The sequence below is a fragment of the Castanea sativa genome, chromosome 4 (genome assembly GCF_040712315.1).
Source record: "Castanea sativa cultivar Marrone di Chiusa Pesio chromosome 4, ASM4071231v1".
NCBI classification, from domain to species: Eukaryota; Viridiplantae; Streptophyta; class Magnoliopsida; order Fagales; family Fagaceae; genus Castanea; species Castanea sativa.
Window position 1 is genome coordinate 12,055,627 of NC_134016.1, and position 16,083 is coordinate 12,071,709.

The 16,083-nt window shown below is 34.4% G+C and overlaps 1 protein-coding gene across 6 annotated transcripts; it reads right to left on the reverse strand.

Moving 5' to 3' along the window:
* Positions 1-343: 343 nt before the first annotated feature.
* On the reverse strand, positions 344-14,201 carry LOC142631944 (uncharacterized protein At3g49140). Of its 6 annotated transcripts, XM_075806315.1 has the most exons (13): positions 13,902-14,107; positions 13,589-13,684; positions 13,284-13,404; positions 10,485-10,716; positions 10,222-10,324; positions 10,052-10,116; positions 8,305-8,421; positions 8,103-8,201; positions 6,626-6,779; positions 4,956-5,065; positions 4,585-4,734; positions 2,694-2,789; positions 344-859 (listed from the first exon to the last, which is right to left on the reverse strand). In XM_075806315.1, the coding sequence occupies exons 4-13, from the start codon at positions 10,662-10,664 to the stop codon at positions 746-748; spliced, it is 1,188 nt and encodes a 395-aa protein (XP_075662430.1). In that variant the 5' UTR covers positions 10,665-10,716; positions 13,284-13,404; positions 13,589-13,684; positions 13,902-14,107; the 3' UTR covers positions 344-745. The 6 variants fall into 6 exon arrangements, 5 of the variants coding, with proteins under 5 accessions (XP_075662430.1, XP_075662428.1, XP_075662431.1 ...); XR_012843693.1 differs by lacking the exon at positions 13,589-13,684 and having other exon boundaries at positions 4,924-5,065; positions 13,902-14,154; XM_075806313.1 differs by lacking the exon at positions 13,589-13,684 and having other exon boundaries at positions 13,902-14,201.
* Positions 14,202-16,083: the final 1,882 nt, after the last annotated feature.

The window sequence follows — 16,083 nt, forward strand, 5'->3', positions numbered from 1 at the left end:
CATAGGTCATCTCGGTATATAAAGACTCCATCTCACTAAAATAACCAGAATCATTATTTTTGTTTATTATTACATTTCCCCTATTGGGAAAAGAATATATGTAATCGACCCTAACAAATATGTTGAGGATCCATGGCCAACCCCAAAACTTCTGGACTAAGTTTTTTGTTGTATTTCCCCTATTGACAAGGCATCTGACTTTCTTTGACCACTTGGGTACCGGCTAAAATTTCAGAGCTAGTATGCTGCTCACGGCGTTCTCTAGTCTGCTTGAAGTGTTCCAACCATTTATTTAGTTTGGATTCAAACTCCAGTGACACTGCCATCTTAGAAAACAATCTCAATTCTCAACCTCTTACGTAAATACTTTCTAATACCACAAACAATAATTGCTATCAGATGGTCAAGCTTTCCATATATACATATTAATTTCAACTTTAGAGGGAATTGGACCAAAAAAACGGCTGCAGTTCAGTCAGCCATTTATTCTATGGATACACTGCGGCCAGTATTAGAAACGAACTCAACCGTTCTTCTGTACATTATCAAATTAACATATAAAAACTTAAGAAATTAGTACAAGGAACTAAAAGAACATAAAGTTATCGCTGGTCAAGGCATAAGCAATGAGTTGAAAGCAGTGTGTGTGTGTGTGAGAGAGAGAGAGAGAGAGAGTGACCCCTTCTAAATAAGTTAAGCCTGAAGTAATCTCGAAACCAATCCTCAAGAGAGCACAATGGAAGAATTAAAAAGGATCCGCATCCCGAACTCCAACCCCAAGAGTTCTTAATTTCTTGCGGCGAGCCCGTGGGAACAAGAGTTGCTGAATCTGCTTTTCAGCTGCGGCTTCGGACGTTGCCTGAAAATACAATGGGACACCAAAATTTTGAAAAAACCGTGCAAGTATAGACATCCTCCTTTCAAGGAGTACGAGAGTGGAGACAATAATATTGAGGAAATGACATTCCCAGCTACTGTCAGTGGCACTGGGGTGAAAATGTTATCAATTAAAAACGTTATGAAACTTTATCATCAATTCCCGCAAAGAGAATAGTTCATTTTTAGTGGCAAATAAAAGAAAAATAACAAGTTGTATTAAATCTTGATAGCTGCTTTCAGTCTGGTAAACATGTCTGACCTAAAAAGGGGACCTACTTTTTTTGTTTCTCAAAGTAGAAGGAAAAAATGTCTTAAAGATTAGACCTTTCTCAGTAAACCACTCTCAAAACCCTGGACGAAACTTATTCTCCTAATGTCAGTTTTAAGTAGGGGCATCCTGGTATTGCTAGCATTACTAACATAAAGTTGTTCACAAACCAACAGCATAGAGGCATAAGGCTCCCTTATGCAATATTTGTGAAGCTCATCTCAGGATTTGGCCATAAAGACACTGACAGCCTGCAGTTAGGATATAGCTAAGTCATTGATCAGCATCCATAGGAAATTATTACAACCAACGACAGCTAAGTCATTTATTACCTCTGTAGGTAGCCGGGGAGGAAAAAAAAGAGCAGCACATAGAACATTTAAAACTCAGGAAAAGAGGGTGAGTGTCACAAAAAGAAGCGAGGAAACATTGAGACCTAATCATTTTTATTAGGTAAGTTACACATGCACTTAGTGAGTCTTGATCTCACGACCTCACCCTCCATCCAATATATTATTATTATTATTATTATTATTATTATTATTATTAATTGATTGGTGACTCACACACACACGATGGGTCTTAAACCCACGAACTCACCCTCCACCTAGCACTTAAAAGGGGAGGAGGTGCCAATTGAGCTAAAGCTCATTGTTTCCATCCCATTATCATGAAAGTAGAAAGTGTCATATAAACTAGAGCTCATTGACCTAAAAATTAGTATTGCAAATTTGCAATGGATTTGGCAAAAACGGAACAGTCAATGACTGCTTTATCATGTTGGCCCAAAACAATTGAGTAATTATGAGCAGAGTAATTCTTTTACAAGCAATAAAAATTTTTTGAAAGGAAAATGGGCATAAAGAGATCTAAAATTGGATAAATCTAAGAATTCCATGAAAGACTATAAGACCAACAAACCCCCTATAGCTCTCATCCAATCAAATAGAGATGAGAGGAGTAATTATAGAATCATGAAAGCTTCATCACACCCAAATTAGCCATTAATTTACCAATAAAGAGTGATCTACAGCATGAGGCCATAATTTTGCTTGCAGCCATGCAGGTAAATCTGAACAAAGTGCAGATTAATTAGGACAATGCAGCTGGTAAGAATCCTTTTATACACTGCCCTGTAGCTTGAGAGTTATGGAATTTGGTGTGTTCATTATTTGAAGGGAACGGAATGCACATACATTTGTAGGGAATGAAAGATCGAGTCAGATTTGAAGCTTTCTTTCTTTCAGACTCTGTTTGAGTGGGCAAATGCTTCAGGTGTTTCTACCTTTACTTCTTTGCATGATTTACTTGATTTTTGTCCTTTCATTGCTAGCTAGTTTATATTTTCTGCATTGCTATAGCACACTACCTGTGTGCCTTGTTTTTTTGTTGTATTTTCTTATCTATTTTTCAATGAAGTTATATACTTAACAGAAAAAAAAAAAAAAGGAATCATTTTAGATTCCTGATATTATGGATATATTTTTGGAATTGTCGAAGTTGTCAAGAATATCTGATTTCTCAAAAAGCAATTTAAATAGCTTACCCGGACTTTGAATGGAAAACGATGTGTTTGTACTTCCACCCCAGAGAAAACCCTGACATCCATGCCCAGACTGTCAACCCCAATCAAATGAGCTCCCTATACAAGCAGGGTTAAATAATCAACTAAATTGATAATGAAATGTAAATGACATAAAACTTTTGCAATATTTAGAAACTGTTCAAGTTATAAGATCATATATGACAAACATATATGAAACAACGTATATCATTCATAGCTGATGTATTAGAGCTCAAAATACAGGCCAACAATTTTGCCTATGTCCAAATCGTTTGAATGTAACCAAAGACCCTCCATAAAAGTTATTCATCTAAAAAATGCATAGCAATTTATGTTTACCATGAAATTTGAATAGGATAATTTTAAATGTATCTTCTTGAATGGAGCTTCTTAATATCCCAATATCCCAATATCTTCTACAAGGATCATCCTAACAAACCAGAAAACTTGCAATCATAATCCCTTGAAGCTATTTTAGGAGTGGGAAGCTTACTTGATGGGCTTCATGTTTAATACACAGGAAGACACATGAAGCATAAATACATGCTGTAATTTTTCTTGATTGGTTAATAACACCGCTGTTAAGGATGCATGCCTTGCATACATTCTGTTCAAAGTTTATAACGATTATATTTCTGGTAGTTCAAAATTAGGCTACACAATGTTATTACAAATTTACCCTCCCTGGGGTAAAGTTGATGTTAATTATCCTCATTATTGTGTATAACTCCTGGGTAGGCTGATTTTCTCAATGTGCAGTAGAGAGCTCCTGGAACACTGAAAAAGCAATGGCAAGGATGGTCTTCATAGAATTTAGATTCAATATTCTAAAGAAGGAATGAATGAGAGAATAAGAAGCTGTGACACAGATAGCAAATCAACCAAGAAACTCCCAAGGCCCATCATCTTGTTAGGGATGTTTTCTTTGGTTTGAGCTTGAGTGGGTCGAAGATTGGAGGCTTGCTACGGCCTTTTCCAGAGTCCATTACTCTTGAGTGTAATCTTAGAAGAAATTGAATGCAGCCACAATTTGACTTCCCTTACAATTCTCCAAAACGACCAGCTTACTGCTCGGAATCGTTTCAAGAAATATGGAATTTATCTCATGCCAAACATAGTATCAATTTTATGATCATTATTAATATAGCCAATAAATCATTCCAAAGATGGTTTTTCGACATGGACAGGTTAAATGCCAGGGTTCAAATGTGAGGGGTGGGTTGAATTTTAAGATTTATCTTTAATATGGAGAAAAAATGGGTTTGCATTTCGGGATACCAATATTTTCAGAGAGAGTAAGAGAGAATCTTGTATTTTTCAGTGCATATGAATGAGAGACAGTTATCAACATCTCAGAAATCAGGGGGTTCAGTGGATGGAACTCACGGAAAAAAAGGGGGGGGGGGGTGGAGGGGAGGGTTAAACCGCATGGCTAGATCATGGATGTCCAATGACAGACTAATGGCTAAGAGAGTTTTTCAAGTACAAATATTGCATTGATATTAGAGGAACCAGAAATATAGCACCTATGGTATTGCACCTAAGTTCTGCCACACTGAAAAAGAATAGAAACATGAATGACAAGTGATGCTGGAAGTAAAGACATTATGACAGGTTTCTATAGTGGAGTGAATAACAACACACATAGTTCTGAACAGTTTTAGATCAAATAATGGTTTTCCTGTAATGGTGCAAACTAATGTCAAAAATTCATGTCAAATAACATCCCAAGACAAAATGTTAACAGGGAAAGGTGATGCTACAAATATAGCAAATATATAGGCCACATAGATCATCATGTTTAATGGGTTTGAAAGCAGGGACTAAGAATTTAATATCACAAAAAGCAGTAGAGTTGTAAATCCTTCTTTACCTCAATATCAAGACCCTTCTTTTTGCAAAGTGCTTTAAGAGCAACATTGCAACTAATACCCTTCTCACTGAACCGCTCTACAATTGCTGGTGTAGAGTGTACAAGAACATCAGGCTCAGCATCTTGAAAATCTTGCAAGCTAATTTCAGACTGCAATTATTCAAAGGAAAAGATATAATTTTAATCCAAAAAGGCCTGATGGACACTTTTTTGTAAACTGCCTGCTCAGATAAAAATATAAGCCAATTTTTTAAGTATTTATTTAAATTAATGTTTACAATATTCATTGTTATGGAACCCCATTTTTAGGTAATTCAGGACAATAATATTTAAACTTACAAATATGACCATGTAAAGTGTAAGACACATGCCTGGACGCCATAAACAGAGAATAGGTCTATTCTCATAATCTCCAACCTGTACAGCGTTGGGCCAGTGTTCCCTTGATCACTTTCGGAACTCAAGCTTAAGATTTCTCCATCTGAACATGAAACAAAGACATATCAAATGAAAAATGTGGTAGGCATATAACTCTTAATTGTGATAAAAAAAAATGTCAAACCATAACAGAAGTTTCATCTTTCTCTGTGTTTTCTTTTCAAATTAGGATCCAACAGTAGACCAACTGAATTTGGCCTGCAACACCCAGAATCAATCAAAAAGCTTATTGATTGGAACCTATTTCATCTGGGTGAAAGGGAGCTGGGAGACACCTGGGTTTGGGACTTTTTGGTTGATTCTACGGGTTCCCCACACTAACCAGTGGCCACGTCCCTTCCCTCTCTCCAATCATAAAAACCCCTGATCCCTTTCTTGTCCTTCATTTACCTAACCAGAACAAGGTCCCATTCTTTCTAATGCAGCAACAATAACTGAGGGTGAATTACAGCATTGAGTGACAGCTATGCACCACACAGGAAAAACCTCACTTTTGATTGTAGTTTCCTTCCAAAAATTGATTACAAAAATAAAATAAGGATTTGAATAAGAAAGGGGTTGGGAAACTGCATATCCATTTCAGAATGTCAGAAATCAGAAGGAACATATGAGCTGGACATGTCACCTCCCATATAGCCAAAAAAGTTCCTTCAGAACTTCTATTGAAGAGTATCTGAAAGGCAGTGCAAGAATAAGCTTTTCTTTTTCTTTTCTTTAATGAATAATAAAATTTTATAGAAAGAGAAACAACCCCAGTACATTGGCAGTAAACAGGAGAAGTCCCTAGAAAGAAAAGTTGATGTCTAGATTTTAAACAATCTAGAAAAAAGAGAAGCACTTTGACGGCGTGATCCAAACTAAGAGGGACCACATAAAACAGGACCTTCACAATAATTTTATCTCAAAAGACATCATAACCCATATTGTAGGCAGATCCCAAGTGTGCATGCTTACATATCTCAAAAGTACAAAACAAGATACAAGATAAAGCCCTTATAGGTTATGATAAACAGAGAAATAAAAAAATTGATACCATGACTTTTAGATCTATAATCAACAAATTTAAGAACAAGGATTTCCTACAAACCAGTTTGAAGGAATCTCCTTCAACTCACTACGTGGTGATTTATATAACTATCCGCGTGTATTATTTAAACAAGTTACATGACTCATTAAAAAAGTCATGTAACTAAAATACACGAGGGTGGTCTTTTTTAACTGTCACGTAGTCAAGGAAGTTTCCTCCAAACTGGTTTAGAGGTAAACTTTTTCCCAAAAATAATGATTATCCTACCCAGGAATCCACCCCACTTTATACTTCACACACACACATCGAGATATATTGTATTTATAGATTCTGACTGAGCAAAGAAACTGCAATTTATGGTGTGATTTTGGACTGATAATCAACAAATATTGATGCTTATCTATCTCAAAGATCCTCTCAATGTAATAATCCCATCAATATCATAACCTTTATTGTTGAAAGATCTAGGTAGTATGTACATTGTGTCAGGTTACAAAGTTTAACATCCCAGCATATATCCTGCTATTCTCCATGGTAATTCAGATTTATTGGCAGAAGGTAAGAAACACACGATACCTTTCCAGTCTGAGTTGTATCCATCACTATCTACACAATGAAAAAGCGTTCTTATATATGATTCTTCGTCAGTATAAGCAGGTCTGAGGCAACCCACAATAGAAACACCATTTGATGGATAATCCATTGTTTTATTGTATTCCATATTAGCAGCCTACAATAAACATATACTCAATAAATCACAATTGTAAGAAGGGACTGATAAAAGATAAATTAAATGGTCCACCTATCATAATTTCATAGTGTCACAGACAGAAAAGATTCAGGAGCCACGTATCAAAACTTTTTTTTGATAAGTAATAAGTTTTATTGATATAAAAAAAGGAACACCCTAGTACATAGGGAGTGTACAAGGGGTCAATACTGTGAAAAAGGAACACCCTTGCATCTTTTTTATTTATATCAAACATCACCCAATAGAAGATTAATCATATACCTTCATTGCTCTCAAGAGTTTCCAAATGGAAGGGGATGACAGTGTGCACACAACTTTGATCATGACTAAGCATTGACAAAGTTCAGACATGTTAGAGACTATGACTTCGCTAATTTATTTATGCACTAGCAGCCAAAAACTAAATGGGCATTTAAGCACAATCTAATATGCCACTCCACATAGATAGCACATAATGTAAGATGTAAATACTATATTTTATAACTTCTGAAATTTAGCCCATTTAGGTATTGAGAATAGACAACTTAAAAAGGATGTGATGAATTTAAAGATGGAGTGAAATCATCCCATTTTAATTCATCCAGAATAAGGTTTCAATTCTATAAAATCATTTTTTATGCCCTATAGCAAACTCAAACTAGAGGATAGATATCATGCCTTTTGAGCCAATGGACAAAAAAAAGTTTGCATTCCTTTGTGACACCTTAACTGCCACCAGAGCAAGCCATATAATCTCTCTCATCTGCCAAGACATTTCAACAAACCTATTGCAAAAATGAATGACTTAGAAGTTCTATAACCTGGAAATTTGTTACTTAAAAGCTCATGAATAAATTTAACTCGGTGTGATGGCAAGTTCCCCTTGTCCAAGTGATGTGTTGTGAGTTCGAGTCCAGGAATAAGCCTCTCCAAAATTGGGAGCAAGCTACCTACCAACCACCTTTCCCAAATCCCAGATAAATGAGAGCATTGTGCATTGAGTATGACCTTTTTTAGTTTTTTCATTAGCATATGTTGGTCAGAAATACTTTGCATGTAAGAAAATCTATAATTACACTATTTATTAGATATTCAAAAAAATCATTTTTAACCGCATCAAAAGACAAAATGGTGTCAAAAAAGAAAAAACCCTGAGATCCCACTGTCAATTCTACTGACTCCTGTTCTGAGCATCTTTATATAGTCAGGTCACTACTAGCTAGCATAATTAAAGGAAATTCTGAATATTTTTTTTTAAGTGGAATTCTGGCCCACATAAGGATAGTATCTTATATAATATTTATCAAACCAAGCAGTGATTACCTTTGTCAAGCATTTAGAAAAATAAATAGGGTGAACCAAGGTAGAAGTATCTGGCATTCCCCAGTCCACCGAAACATCAGACACTTCAGAACCTACAACCTATTTAAACCAAAAGCGGTAAACCATTAACTCAAAAGAATAAAAAAAGCATAAATAACTTTATCAAATTTATTATAGAAACCAACCATAAATTACTGCTAACCTCAAAATAATCATCTTCAAAAAGGGTCTCATTGCTATTGCCAATTTCAGAAATGTTGTATTCACCAGTGTTCCTTCTGTTTTCATATATTGGGATCTCCATTCCAAACAAAGCATTCTAAAGACAAACCATAACTACAATCACATTAAAAATAAATTGTGCAACTTGTCTTATATAAGAAATTACAGAGAAATAAATAATCAGAACCACTAAAAAGATGTCAGAACAACTATAGTGATGTTGAATCTACTAAAGATGTCTGGATATGAGTTTCCTTACACCACTTTATTTATGAAGCCCTCTGGCCTGCTATTGCATAGTTAAATATCCATGGATGTGTCAAATTCCAACACCAAAGTATCATCAAAATTCAGAATTTGTCAATGCATCTATCACTTGTAATTGAGACATGAATGTCTATCAAACTATTACAGTGTTAAGTACACACACACAAATTACATATACACGTGTACATGTAGTGAAAAGGTGCACATATATATAAACAATATGACTTAATATGCTCTCAGATTCTCATAGAGACCATTTTTATTTTTCCTTCTAATAAAGCTATTACTTATACCACTGATATATATAATATTTCTTCCCTATATCTCATGATATTTTTGTTAACATTATCTGTCATTTCATTTGGTGCTGAAAAGAAACAATCTGACAGCATATTCCTTTTATAAATTTTATACAAGATGAGCAACAGGATAACTATCCAACACTTGCAGTCATGAATTTTACTTGCAATATTATATATCATGAGTATGTTGTATGTACCAAATGTCTCTTTGAAAATTCTAAGGCTTTATTGTAATTTCCGGGGCTTTATATACTGGCACAGATTCCAACATCTTTGCTTGTATATCGTATCCATAGAAACTTGACATATGCTTTTTTTTTTTTTTTTTGATAGCTAAGAAAGTAATATTATTAATAGAAAAGAGTAAAAGATACACAGAGTTCACGGTAGAACAAAATCCTATTCTAAGAGACAAAAGAAGATCAATAATAGTAGAACAATCTGAAAGACCCCAAAAACTAGACCAATCAAAGAGAGTCCGTTGGCACAAATCTAACAATTGGGCCATTGATTTCTCGATATCCTCAAAAGAAACTTGACACATGCAAGAAATCAATAATTATAACATTTACTTTTTATCAATAATGATCATTCCTCATTACGAACCATCTCTTGAGCTGTGATATTAAATAAAAAACCCTCTAAGTACTATTTCTGATTCATAATATGACAGGCCAGTTAAGAAAAAGGGTCAATATTTTTAATGCTTTCTTCTTCTGTGAAAAAAATTTAAAAAAAAAAAAAAATCTTGTGTGCATATACATGCAATTTTTTTTTATTGGTAATTACACAAGAACCTGGTTGGTCTTGAGCTCACAACCTCATTCTCCACCTTGCTCTTACAAGGGAAAAAGCTACCATTTGAATTAGAGCTCATTGGCACATACATAAAAAATATATATATTGCAATCATCTTAAATGAAATAATAAGCATACAGAAAATTTTAAATTTATATTTACAAGCAAATAAGCAACTGAGAGAGAGAGATACTGGACAAAAAAAAAAAAAAACTACATAGCAACTATAAAGTGCATACCAAAAATTCAATGAAACTAATTATATATTTTCAATGCAATTAAAAACATGTATTGATTATTGGCTTTTGCAATTCAATTTTAAGAGTAAAATAAAATGTACAAAAATAAGAAAATCCTTACCACAGGGTTACTTGCTCCACGATCTTCTAAGATGTTTGTATCATCAAAAATTTCAAAAAATATATCTAAATAAATAAAGAACTAGGTCAGGTTAAATCAACAATAAAGTTGGTATAAAAATTTGAATTTATCCACTCAAATCAGACTAAAAATAGTGAAGGAGAGCAGACCTCCATAGTCATCGATAACATATTGAAATTCACCCCATGAAATTTGTTCGTGTGGTTCACAATGTACCGTTCCAGGAAATACCAGCCAAGCACAGCTGTTAGCCTAAGACAAAAGGAAAAGTTTGACCATGCATGGTAATACCAAGAACAATGATGCTACCTAAATTTGTCCCACAGATACAAATACTATGGATCATTCCTTAATTTTCTAGTCCTAAATTTTAAAAAATTTTACCAGAAAAGGTGTATGTGAGCAGACCCACCTCAACTGTGCTCCTTGCTATTTCAGCAGAAGTAAGTTTAGTTTCCCGGATTCTTCTGGAATCTTTAACTTCTTCAAGAGGATGATAAGCTTGGTTACTCATGTAACTAGAAGAATCAGGTACAGAATCTGGATAGTCTGCAGCGACTGAAACTTTTGAAAGGCAAAGATCATGTCCCATAGAGAGCCAATGGAATTGTGTTGATCCCAAAAATGGATTTTTGCATCTAAAACTTTGACATAGAAAACCAAAATTTTCAATAAAAAGAGCAAGGATAAATTAAATTTGAGAGATTCAGAAATACAGGTAGAACAAAAAGTTTATAGACAGTTTATAAGATGTTCCTAACCAATATACATTGTTGTAAATTTATTTTAAGTATATATTAGATGAAAAAGTGGGAAGAAAAAAGATCATGAAGGCAAGGAAGAAATTCATGACCATAACAAGAGGGGAAAAAAAGGCATGAGAAATGAAAAATTCATGCCAACTTATGGTCATGCTCTGTTTAAGCCATAATTTCTTCATTTCACTTTGAAACTTGACATTAAAATAGACAAAAATGGTGTATGCATATTTTTTCTTTCAAGTTTATGCTTTATAAATGTTAATTCTTTTTTCTTTTTTCTTTTTTCCTGGGAATGGAATCTGCATCAAACAAGATGAAAATCTTAACCTATCCTTAGCTTTATATATCAAAAGGCAAACATCAAATTACTCCTTTTCTTTAAGGAGATTTGAATCCTAACAATCTCGACTTAAAATTGTATGTCTACCAGGAAAAAAAAAAAAATAGATGAAGAAAGGGGAACCACAAAACTCGTGGAGGCAGTGAAGAATTTACCCCATTATGAGCATGCTCTCATGTTAATCATCATTCCTTTAGTTCAATTCCAAGACTCCAAGTCTAGTTTCAAATTAAGATAGTGATAGGTGAGCTGTTTCTCTTGTGGCATTAGATATCATCATGTAATATTTGGTTGCTAAAAACAGAGGAAAGAGAAGAAACTTTGGAATCTAATTTCATTGATTTTTTTCTTAGAATTCAAATGCATCAAACAAGATGAAAGAGCTTTCCACCTAGATAAAAAGAGGGGAGGAGGGGGGGGGGGTGTGGAAATGCAAATAAGACCCCTTGAAGTTTAGGGACCAAATCAAATTAACCCCCTATTTGTTTCATTTGAAACTATAAATCTCAAAACTCCAAAAAAAATGCCCAAATTAGTGGTTCTGTTATCATTCCGTTGGTGCATTGGATGGAAATGCAATCACTACACATGTTGCATTTTCATAGAAAAAAAAATTAATTAAGATATATTTAAAACAATCCTTTTAAAAATTATTTTATTTTCTTCTTTCTCTCTTATCTTCTTCTTCCCCTCTCTCCCAATCCTTCTTCTCCTTCACTGGCCAAACCCCTAAACAAACCACACAACCAAAACCCAATCACCACCCCCCACAAAATGCAACACTGCCACCTTCTATTCCCTCGTAAACTGCACTCCTGCTGCTGTAGCAACTCACTGATAAAAATTCCAAACATTCATCCCAACCCTTTCACACACAATCTGACCATACCACCCCAACAACATCGCGAAGAGCTATTATTCTCCACGCTTAGATTCCCATCCCTCAGATTCAGAGGATTCAAATTCCCACAACTCTCACTCCCTATCTTGTTATTTAACATATCCACTCTATACCAGTCCTCAGAAACATGGCTTAAATTACACCAACACCTCAACAAAACTCAGGGTTCACGGACCAAATCCACAACAGGGTGCTCATATTTCAACTTCTCACCACAACATGCAATTATCATCGCAGTCCCACAAACACAAGCTGGTTTTTGCTTAGCCAGAGAAATTGTTGCTTAAACACCATCTTCCTAAGAATCCTCCCCATATCTGAACAAATTCTTGGCCTCCTTACCCTCAAACTGATCTCTACGTGCTCTAATCATCACCAAGCAATTCACACACAAATCACCAACACAATAACTCCTAGAACAACAAACCACACCAAAGTTACTGTCTTTCTTATTATAATTATCGTTAGAAAAATTTCATTGCGGAAACGATTAGCCAGAGCCTGGTATTTAGGGGTTAGGATGAAGGGGGAATAGGTTTTGGTTATGGGGTTTGTTTAAGGGGTTGGCTGGAGAAGGAAGAAGGAGGATTGAGAGAGAGGGGAAGAAGAAGATAATGAGAGAAAGAAGCAGGGGAAATATAGGGATTTTTTAATTAAATTTTAATTCTAAAAAAAATATTAAACAGCATCATATGATAGCATATTGATATTCCATCCAATGCACCAAATAATTTTTTTCTTATTGGTGAGTTACAGACGCACGGGTCCAGAACCCAAGACCTCACCTCTCCCTAAAACCTATAAGAGGACGAGATGCAAGTTGAGCTAGATCTCATTGATCCAATGCACCAACAAAATGATAACAGAATGACCAATTTGGGCATGTTTTGGAGTTTAAAGATTTATAATTTCAAATTGAAAGCACAAGGACTTAGTTTGATCTGGGCCCAAAGTTCAGGGTGCTTTTTTTTTTGCAGTTTCCACTAAAAAAAGAAAAAAGAGGAGAGAGGCTCTATATTCTAAATGCCAAACAAATACTCCTTTTTTATTGGATGCATCTCAAATGAAACAGCATCTAGGAAACAAAGAAAGTGATAATGTTAGTTGAACCATAATCAAATCTGCAATTGGTATCAGATATATTTAACATTATTGTAACCACTAAGTTAGACAACATATCAATTAATTTAATCATAAACTGAAACACACCTTAAGCCAACAGGATCAGGAACTCTTCCAACATCAAAAGAAGGTCTCAACCAGCTGTTTGTTATCCCATGTGACGTTGAGCAACATACCCCTTCTGCATGACATAAATGACAATGAGGACCTGAAAACACCATAGTCAACCCAAAAAAGAATGCAAAAATTAAAACAATTAACATAAAGTAAAATAAATAATATAAAAAAAAAAAAACAATTTTCAGGTATTATAACCGTCTACAGAGAAATGAAGAAACTAAAAAGAAAATGATGAACAATAAAACAATCAAAAGAAATGCAAAAATTCATACTCTCTTCCAATGTTTTCTCAGCAACCAAACAGATGAAAAATCAACACCAAATTCCCCTTGCAATCAAGTAATTGCAAGTGGGTCTTCAGTCAACAACTCTATAGAACATAACAGCAACTAATTTAACCATTCAAAGTAGGCACTTTCTCAGCATTTGGCATTGAAATTTTGCAGAAAATCAAAATGGGTATCTTCAAAAACATGCAAATCGAGATGGGTATTCCACACATTCGAAGTTCTGTTACTACCAATATCATTTCAAAAGCATCGGCATGCAAAAGAATATAATGAAGGATCATGTGACTGTGATTACCTAAGGGGAGTGAAGAAGCTACTGCGATCGCCATGAGAGGGAGAGAGAGAGAGAGAGAGAGATCAGAGAGATAGAAATAGCATACGATGATGAGTGCTGTCGTTGTTGGTGCGTAATATGTAGTCTGCTTGGTTCGTCAGTCAGTCAGTCAGATAAGGGAAGACTGAAGAGATGGGGACCTCTCTGTTTCGTGTCTCTACTGAATTGGGTGTGTGCTGCCAAATAATAAAACGGTTATAAAGAACCTCAAAAATGAGTTGGGGGAGAGCAGAGAGTGTCTTTTTAGTTTTTACCTAACACAACAGTCTGACTTGTGCTAACATATACATTAATGTGCACATACACACTAGTGAGTTAAAAACAGAATTTTAAGTTGGAAATAGTGTTTGCATTTCACAATTTCAGTTTTTTTTTTTTTTTAATTTATGGATGTGTGTTTATACATCTTATAACATCTATTTATTTATTTATATATCATATATATTTTTATAAAGAATTCTTTGTGTTTAGTAGAAACCAATTTTTATTAAGTTCATCTCTCTTAATAGTTTGTTTGTTGCTTGAAGCAAATCTCAAGGTGGAATTTCAACTCAAAGTAAAATCTAACTTTCTGAATTAGAGTTCGGGGTTCAAAAATGCGTCACTTAAAAGGACTTTTTGTTATAATGCAACTAAAAATGGAAATGAAAAAGACAATGACTACAAACCCTAAGAAATTGAAACTTAGTCATTTCTAGTGCAATTGATTTGAAGTGGAATGATTAGAAATAAACTATAATTTAAAGTAAATTGTTCATGAGCAAACTAATGCAAAGTGAGCCAATTCGAAGTAAAACTACAGCATATCCAACTCTAAATTGATTGAAAGTAAAAATAATTGAAACCAAATTAGACTAACAACTAAATATTTAAATCAAACTTAATTAAACTTGATTGCAAAGTATAAGGCGAGTAGCTTACAAGCATAAATTCTTCGCTACTCTTAGGAACTAGGAGACTTCCTAAGAAACTAAATACAAATTATCTTATAAATTATCTCAATAAGTTCTTTAGTATGTTCACGGTATCTTCTTCTGCAGAATGAGCCTCAATTATACTTAAGGTTCCAACTGTTAATATCAATTGCGCTTTTCATGTGTCGCTTCCTTACTAAGTCTAATTGACATCTATTAAACTATTAATTGGACCCAATAACCTCTTGTTACTTCTTTAAAGTAATTGTACCAGACTCGGCTGCGTCAATGCCATGTATCATTATTACATTCATTATTTCTGCAACTATGTACCCTTCACTACCTCGAGGTAACTGGTCCACTTCTTTCTTAATTGCTTTGAACTATACTAGATTAACACAACTTGTCAACATCCTAGGCATTATTTCTATCCAATTATTTTACTCAATTCGTCAAATCACTTTTACCTTTCCAGTTATACCTTTCTCGTTGAGCCACTTGTTTGCAATGCCCTAGATTTGATGGGATATAATTAAGTGTGTGATGAATTCTAAGTCAGACATATGCAAGGTTTATTTGGGTTTTATTAACAATGACAAGGAGTCTCATCTATACTAATCCTTTTGGTGTGTGTGGTAGAAGGACCACTTGAGTAAGATTTCTCCTATCAACTAAAAGTGGGGTGCCCCTAGCCCAGTAGCCAACTTCAAGCTCAATCTTTTCTGTGGAGCACAAGGATTTTGCCACTCTAAACTATGTTAAAGTGACACATTCTCATCCACTCTTTAATGATTTTAAGCAAGTAACCACGTGGCATTAATATCATCACTGAGAAGAATACGTCCTAACTCAAACCCACCCGAAAAAAACATGCAAGTCCCACTTTTATTTTTCTAAAAAACAGCCACTCAAAGTAAACGTGCAAACACCATTTTTTCCAACCATTTCATTGTTTGAGAGATTTAATTGAAGGAATGGAAACATTGATAGGAAATAACATAGAAGAAATATTATGAAATCATTTCATAACGATATTATTGTTATATCACTATTTAAAAATAAAGGGCTGAATGTTTGGGGGTATTTTTGAAGTTTTAATTAAAATTTTATTAATCCTAATCTTGAATGAATAAAAATTTAAGGGTTATGAGGAAAAAGTTTGAGAAGAATTAAAATGAATGTTTTCTCCTACTTATTTCATTTCCTCCCATTTAAATTCTCAAATAAAC